At 45.6% G+C, this 8,639-nt stretch overlaps 1 protein-coding gene across 1 annotated transcript; it reads right to left on the bottom strand.

Annotated features, from left to right (window-relative positions):
* Positions 1–348: 348 nt before the first annotated feature.
* On the bottom strand, positions 349–906 carry LOC116885250 (oogenesin-3-like). Its single transcript, XM_032886490.1, has one exon. It carries the CDS (start codon positions 904–906, stop codon positions 349–351), a length of 558 nt encoding a protein of 185 aa, XP_032742381.1.
* Positions 907–8,639: the final 7,733 nt, after the last annotated feature.

Below are 8,639 nucleotides of genomic sequence, written 5' to 3'. Positions count from 1 at the left end.
AATGAATTTCTGGACCGATGAAGCTGAGACTAAGGAGGTAGTAGGAAAAGGTCTGGGTCTAAATTAATTAATTAATTAGCTAATTTTGTCTTCAAAGAAGCATGTTTGTCTGCTCCATGGTGGTCTCAAGCCAAATATTGGGACTTACTTTTTATTATTTTTTTCAGTCAGGAAGGGATGTACACTGCTTTATTTAGGTGGAAGCTGAGGTTGTCTACATAATGAGTTCTAAGCCAGCCTATGTCACACAATGATTATTTTGAGGCTAGACAGATACCTAAAGAGTTAAGAGTACAGATTGCTCCCATAATATCCCAGGGGATCCCACAGCTTTTCCTGTCTCAACTTTCATTTCCTTTTTGGTACCAACTTATAAAAACGGAAGCGCATTTTATGTAATCTCTGCCTCACCCATTTCATGAAGTGCGCATGGTACTGATCGAGAACGCCCAACAGGAAGCCATAGTCTGCATGAACTCTTAGTGGTTGCCTCAGCACTGTTTTGGAATCTTCTTCTATTTGGGCCTCTGGAACACGGAGAATATCCCGTGTTGGAGTCCATATATCCAGGAAGTCATGTTGGACATCCAGCAAATTGAGCTCTTTGAGTTTACACCTCCTAGACCGAACCTTCTGGCAATTCAGCCTATCCACTCCTTCCAACACAGCCTTGAAAGTATCAATATTGCAGTGGTCCAGCAGGGGACCAATATAGAGGTATGGGTAGGGCCAAGTTGTTACCATGTGCTTAACAAGTTTTTTGCGTCTCTTGATGAAGGCCTCCTTGAACAGTGGGGGAAAGAACACTTTGGGCAGGTCTTCCACAACAGAGATAGCCAAGCGTTCATTACTTGCCAGTCTCTGGATTGCAAGGTGTTCGAGTGTGGGGAGAGCCTGGTTGCTCATCCTTAGGGATTCAGGTAGGGGGTGGGGGAGTCCAGACACAGTGACAGGTCTCTTATTTCAGCAGGGTGATGAGGTGACTTCAAGATTTCTAGTTTATATTATTTTTAAGTAGAAATCTCTGAATAGGACAGAATTGGTTGGGGACACTGTTTGTCCTCAAGTGTGAATTTCCTAGGACTGGGGACAGAGGGGTCTCAGGAAGTCTCAAAGAAATATCAGCATTGCTGGCAACATTTTTCCTCTTATTTATTTTTCTTTATGAGTCTGAGAAGAGTTTTTCAGAAATTCTTCTGCAATGCTGTATTTTTCTCTTCTGCTATTTCACTGCAAGATGAAGCCACAGTCCTCCTGGGCAGACCTTATAGCATTTTCTCCACTCTGACAGTTTTTTTTTTTTAATGAGAAAATGACAGGATTGTGGGCCTAAGTCAGGTGACAGGAGAAAAATTTTCCATTCCAAAAGGCCATTTCCCTGAGAGGGACTGTGGATGGCAGAGACAGGGGACCATTTTCATGATTCCAAAAGTAGTTTCTAAAGGACAGATCTGTTTGAACATCTCCAACAGGTTCTTCAACGTTTAAACAAGGCTCTGTGTACTCACCGCTCACCTTTTGGCTGCACCGCAAGCAACATCTACCTGAAGACCATTCATGTCTGTCCTTCACTCTATGAGCCTCCTTGATCGTTATCTTTGTTTTATGTGATATTTATCTTTATTTAACATTGCTCTGGGCTTGACTTTTTGAATAAGAACTTAATCAATTCGTTGTAAAATATTTGCAATTCATTATGTAGCAGTATGAGGAGCTCACCCTTTTACCCAATTGCTTTAAAGATGATAAGCAGTAATCTCCTACCATCCCAGCCCCATACAGACCATCCACAGGGGTTTCTTGAAGCAAGGGTGCACCAAAACGGCCCAACTACAGCACTCTGTGTGGTATTATGAATGAAAAATAGACCCCTGTAGGCTCCTTGGGGGTGGCACTAGTAGGAGGTGTGACCTTGTTGGGGGAAATGTGCCTCTGGGGGTGGGCTTGCAAATATATGACAAGAACAATGCCACACAGTTAGGGGACAGCAAAAGTCAAGTCATGCCAGAAACAAAGCTCAGCCAACTTTCTTCATAAAACTCACCCACGGGAGCCTGAAGAGTATGGAGGGCCATGCAAACCCTCAAGCGACAATTCTACACCATAGATGTACCTCAAAAGCCCAAAGTCGACCCAGTAGCCTGCAGAGCAAGGTGCCCAAGTTTTATTGTGCCATCTGTATCTTACCCATGATTCTCCATCTGGGAGAGAGGTGCACTGTAGTGGTAGAGAACACAAGAGAATGAGAAAGATTCCTTCCAGAAATGGGCAGAAGAGCAGGCCAGGAGACAGACTGGCAAATCAATAACTTCATTTCAACAAGGAAAAAGCAATCCGACTCTTTCTTCAGGGACTGTGATCGCGCCTCTCCCCTATCTTCCAGGACTTCTGTGCCCTGGCACGATGCTGCCCTTCCCATGGTGCCAATGATGGACTCTCTTCCTCCTGGGATGATGTCTGAGGGACCTGCTCCTGAAATGAAGCAGGCCCAGAGCCAGACTGACAAAGCAATAGCTTCATTTCAACAAGGAAATGAAGCCACTGTAGAAGGCCACATGCCCGAGTCTCTAATGATTAGAACCCCTGCTTGCCTTGGCCTGGCATGGCTCAGCCAGATGGGTAAGAGCGGAAGGGCTCTCTTGTCCCATTTCACCAGGATCATGGTGCTGAACTAGAGTATAGCTAAAGGAAGCTAAATGAGAAGAAAGACTTCCCTTTTCTCAGTAGAGAGAATAGTTTTGGAGGGGGAAATAGGATTAAAATGGCAGTTTTCTCTTTCTCCTGTATTGGGAAATGTGAAAATAAAATGGTGAGATGTTTTATTAAAAAAAAAAAGAAGAAGCCAAAGTCACATTGATACTGTGCTGTGTTGGGACAAGCAAGGCTTTGGGGGATTTACCTGACCCGATTGGGGCAATGAAAGCATGAAGACAGGACAGACGCACAGACGCAATTAGAGAAAAGCTAGGATCAAGTGGATGGCCCGCTCTGATGGAGATGAGCTGGCAGCCTGGAAACTCAGTGCATGTATTGCATGCCTCTGAGCACGGAGGAGGACTCGTTATACACGGCTGAATCGGGAGGATGCACTTAGCTAACGTTGGTAGGACGTCCTGTAGGGGAGCAGATTCCCGTTGCTGTCATCCTGGAGGAGGAAGCTATCTATGTTCTGCTCACTCTGGTTTTAGCCAAAGGTCACTGGGTCACCATCATTTCTACTTGGATCAGGGGAAGCCTTGGGCCTCCCTCTGGGCTGATGGGGAAGCCTTGCTTTCCCAGGGTCTGAGGACTTGCGGTCCTTGACGTGGGCATGCTCATGTCAGCAACACACGACAACTCAGGACTTCATCTGTCCCCCACAATCACAAGGGTGCAGAAGAGTATGCAAGCAGAGCTCAGACTGTGTCCTGGAACAAATTCAGATTCCTGTGCTGAAGAGAGAGAGAGAGAGAGAGAGAGAGAGAGAGAGAGAGAGAGAGAGACAGAGACAGAGACAGAGAGAGAGAGAGACAGAGAGAGAGACAAAGAGAGAGACAGAGAGAGACAGAGAGAGAGACAGAGAGAGACAGAGAGGGAGGGAGGGAGAGAGGGAGAGAGAGGGAGAGAGAGAGAGAGAGAGAGAGAGAGAGGGAGGGAGGGAGGGAGAGAGGGAGAGGGAGAGAGAGAGAGAGAGAGGGAGAGAGAGAGAGGGAGGGAGGGAGGATGTGAGGGAAGGAGGGGGGAGACAGAGTTGGGGAGGGATGGAGGAGGAGAAAGGGGAGGAGGGAGGAAGGAGCAGGAGGAGGAAAAATGGAGGACACTAAAGATGATAAGAATAATAAAAATGAACAGAAAGAGAGAGAGAGAGAGAGAGAGAGAGAGAGAGAGAGAGAGAGCTAAAGAAAACGCAGTGTATTTCCTCAAGCCAACTGTTTTCCATTCCTCCAGCAAGAACTGAATAAACAGAAAGAAAGGACTTTGGACCAGCAACTCTTTGGGCCTTGTTTGGGCTTCTTATATACCTGGGCGTTGGTTCCATAAACTATATAAAACAAGTCCCCAGAGAGTCCTTATAAGGCTATAGGAACAACTACCTTGCAAGTAAACTTGCTAAATGTGCGAGGCATCGTTACTCTTACCTCACCAATTAATAATTAGCAAAGATGGATGATGTCAAAGGTGGATGATGCCAACCTCCATTGGTCAGCCTAGCTAGCACTACAACACAAAGCTCTTCATATCACAGTCAGAGCAGCACAAGCCAAGCCTTGTGGATACTAGGTCATAACAAAGGGTGGATCTATTGCCAAGATTACACACAGCAGCCATGAGAGTCAACTCAGTACCTAGGCGTAGCCTTAAATGTTTTAGGAGGCAAGCAGTGTCAGATACTCTGTGTTGAGAACTTATGGGCAGAAGTTATACTTTTTCTCCAACCCCCTCCCTTCCTCTGCCCCTAATCTCCTTTCTCTAAATAGAAGCTGATCACCATCTCTCCAAGTTATTGTTCTGGGTTCTGGCAGAAGCACCCATGAGTAGAACATGGTGCCTGTGTTTGGAGAGCATCTTGTGTGCTCTGGGCAGCAGGAGTAGAGGTGGAGATGCTGGCCCTAGGAAGTCTCTTGTTTTACTGTGGGGATAACAAGGCTGAATTGGGGCCAGGACAGGATATGTCATCTTACCTCTGCCTGTGTAATTCTCTTCACCAGCATTTGGGATAAGGAGGAGCATCTATTTCAGAAGAGGCTGAATGACATCCAGTTGTATGCAGTGATTAAACTCAGGGCTTTGTGTATGCTTGGGAAAGTACGCAGATTAACCAAGTCGATTGATTCCTAGCCCCACTACCAGCACTTAGAATAGGATAGACCTGGGTTGCTATCTCAGTTCTACCACTAACTAGTTATGTAATAATTAGTAATAATATGTATTGACTGTGGATAAGTTACTTAATCTCTCTTGACTACCAGTTAGACTGGTTATAAAGTGGAGCTAAATAATGATACCCTGGAGGAGACAGCACTTTGAAGGGTCTATATGATTACATGATTACATGCTCAGAACAGATGATTCTCGGAGCACTGGTTCAAGGAACAAGTAACCTCACGGGCCGTTTTCTGTTATGGTATCTGGAAGGCTGACTTGAAGGCCTTCTGCTTACACGGCTGTGAACTTGTCCATGCTAATCTCTCCATAAATGTTTGATGAATGGGCCTCATGCATAAAATTGGTCGGGGTAGGAAAGTGAAAGTGTTAATGCGCCAATATAGATCATGATTCTATAAATGTGTCGACAGAGTGGGGAACGCACTGGGAACAACAAGGGATTGATGGGAAATATAAAACCAATATCTACAAACCATCAAGGCTCCGGTAAACAGCTGGTCTTGACATTTGGAGTGAATTCCCTTTGAGCTGGCTATCTGGCCCGGGCAGCTGTCAGAGCATCTGGGTGAAGAAGGTAGTTTTTCATAAGCATCGCACACTGTCATGTCACTGCCTTGTTTTCTCTTCTCCAAAGCAGAATATTTTAATGTTTTTCCCCCCCCGCGGCGGGGGGGGAGAACAGACCGCCGGTTATAATGAATTTATAACATTATTATGAGTTATGCAAATCTGATAATAATCACAGAGCTCCGGGTTTGTGATTTCCAGGGCTAATTAGTCTTGAGTGGTTTAGCAGTGCCAGAGTTCACGTGATCACAAACATCTCTGCAGTTTCATGGTTTGCCACCTTGTCATTTTACCTCCCGGGGATAAACACTTATTAAAGGCACCGCTAGCGATGCGAAGAGTTCACTGCTTAAGAGCTTGTACTCAAACTTCACTTAGGGAGGAAACTGTCTTTGATTAGGAAAATCTTCTGTTTGATGAATCACCTGGGGCAAGGCGAGCCCCTGAAAGACAAGGATGAGCAGGACCATAAAGGAGCCACCAGATTTCAGGGGCATTTCCGGTGAGTAGAGGAAGTGGCAACCAGAGAAGATAGGATGGGGAAGGGCCCGCGGGGGTCACATGGTGGTGGAGGCGGGATCCGAAGCTGGAGAAACCGCCCAAGGTCCATGGGAAACAAAAATACTAAAAATTAAACAAATCATTCCTAACTATCTCTCTGGCTGGAAAATCTGGGCAGGCTGTGGCCGCTCTGAGGTTGACGTCCCAAGAGGAATGTGGGGAGCGTGACAGGCGTTCCTTGACCAAACTGGAATGGGCTCCTCTGGAATTTTCAATTAGGTTTTGCCGGTGGGATTTTAGTACCTGGGAGTCTGATTTTAACACGGGTCCTGCTGAATCAGTTAACACAGAACTCTTTGCCATCCTCGGTATCCGATTGAAGACAATCCACCACTCAGCTTACCAGACCTACTATGTGCAAATGTTTGTTCTCACAAGCCTTTGTGCGCTGACCCTGGTCTCCTGCCCCTTGGCGTTAATGTTTCCTTGCATCCGCTGATACTGTCTTTGACTACAGTTTGGCTTTACAGAATTCTGCCCAAGTACTCAGCTCTGGGTTTCCTTAATAAACTGGTCAGAGCCAGCCGGAGCCTCAGTAGAGAGTATAGAAGTCCCCAGCACCCCACGTCCGAAAGATTGTCGCACCTCTGGAAAGATAAGTTTAATCTAGAGAGTAAAAGAAGGACTCTAAAAAGAATGCTAGGAGTGTGAGTTCAAATCTGGGTGACTGTCCATGTTATTAACATCTTAGATCATATTTATTGGAAAAAGACTATTTCTATTACATTTCTGGCCATAATTATTCTCTTCAATTCAGTCAGTAATCCAGGCCAGGGACTCTACTCTTGAGAGTAGTGATCGGGATGTGATCAGAACGTGTCTCTGGGCACACAAACTCTTCTCACTGCCTTCTTAAGCTGGTGAGACATATTCTTCCCCAGGCTAGCAGGACTGTTTTTCCCCACCCTAGCTCGCTAGCTCATGGTTCCTAAGGTTTGACATCAACTCTAGGGGTTTGGAAATATGCCCTGGGCCATTATACTAAAGGCTCCTCTTATTTATGTAACCTGTCAGAGTTCACAGAGGGTTACACCAGCACCTCATGAATAAAGGCACCAGTATCTTCATCTCGTAAACGAGAGACTCGGCTCAGAAAGGGTAGTCACTATTTACATTGCCAGATCCACAGTGGTTATAACTCAGAACTCGGCTTTTTGACGTCTCTTCTGTTCATTTCTGGGAAGAGGAAGGAATTGTCTCCAGAGTCGTAAGGTTATCTGTAAACTCCTGCCTGGGGAGAGAAAAGTAGGGGAGACAGTTTGGAGCTCTTTTCTCTAACTAAGGAATGAATTCTACTTACGATCAGAAGTCTAGCTGCCCAAATGGAATGTAGTGTTCCACTTCTAATTTTATATATATCCTCTACTTGAATCCTTTTGCAATTTGTGATTTATGTTTGTCAATCAGATTACAGGACCCCACCCTTGAAAAAAAAATCTAGCCAGGTCCCCTTAGCAGACGGGAAGGGGACTATTGCCTTCAGCTTCCGATTTCCTTTTCTCATAGCTCGAAATATCCTTCTGGCATGGCAAGAGACTTGAAAGGTTACATCCGAGGGTCATTTGTGTGCTCATGAGGTGGCAAAGCTGTGGTCAGTAACACCCTGAAGGACAGTGTGTTGCAAGAGGGACTGGCCCTGGTTTAGAGGAAAGGCAGAAGGGAGGAGGTTAAGTCATTAGTGGAGGGCCAGACTGTTGGGTAAAAACACATTCTATGTCTATTAAAGAAACTGGATTTGGAGCTTTAAAGTCCACTGGTGGATTGTAGAAGCCACAGCTAGGATGAACCTCTGTAAAAATGTCTAAGGTCAGAGTAAACAAGCTACAGAAAGGAGCCTGAATTCTTGGTAATTTTATTTGTAAGGTGTTTTTGCCCTGGTGATTTGGGATGGTTAAAAGAACTAGATACATTTGTAAGGTGTCGTTTCACTCACTGGACGATCTGACTTTTCAGAGACCTAAAGATCATGTAGGTCACATGTGGGTATGTGGGCATATGTGTGTGTTTGCACTCAGTCACGTGTGCTCATTATTCTATGGTAATTGGAAAGGACTGTAGATGTCTGGTCAAGGATTAAGTTCAGCCAAGTTAACACATACCCAAAGGTACTTGGTTTCTACAGAGACAGGGCATCTTAAAGTGCATGTATAATGACGAATCCATAAGTTCATTGAACAGCACCTAGAGTTTCTCTCCTTAGGACTGTGTGTTCATGTGTGGAGAATGTGAAGCCAGACACTAACATGTGGGTTTTCCTTCACGTTGGCATAGTTGTCCTGCATCCGGAAGGAACATTTTCTAACAGGGGCATTGGACGTCCATTTGTATGAGCCAGCACTCCTTTTCCATCTGAAAGAAGGTCCACCAGGAGGGTGACCCAGCGACATGCTGTGCTGGCATGTCTCACTTCAGCCTGGCAGAATTCATCAAAGCCTCACCGAGGAAACTGTATCTGTCCCCGTGACTCTGCATATGTGGTAATGGTCGCACAGCATCTGGAACGGAGCACAATGACAACACCTGGCAGTGCTAATTAACCACGTGGAGACTTGAAGTGGGGTTTCCCAAGGCTTTCAATGCGGGCACGGGCGGATGCCAAGGGTCTCCCACAGTAATTAGGAGGAAGAAAACTACCAGCAACTTCC

Source organism: Rattus rattus, chromosome 16 (assembly GCF_011064425.1).
Source record: "Rattus rattus isolate New Zealand chromosome 16, Rrattus_CSIRO_v1, whole genome shotgun sequence".
NCBI classification, from domain to species: domain Eukaryota; kingdom Metazoa; phylum Chordata; class Mammalia; order Rodentia; family Muridae; genus Rattus; species Rattus rattus.
Note: the sequence above shows the minus strand (reverse complement) of the source record. Positions and strands in the feature narration are given on the sequence as shown.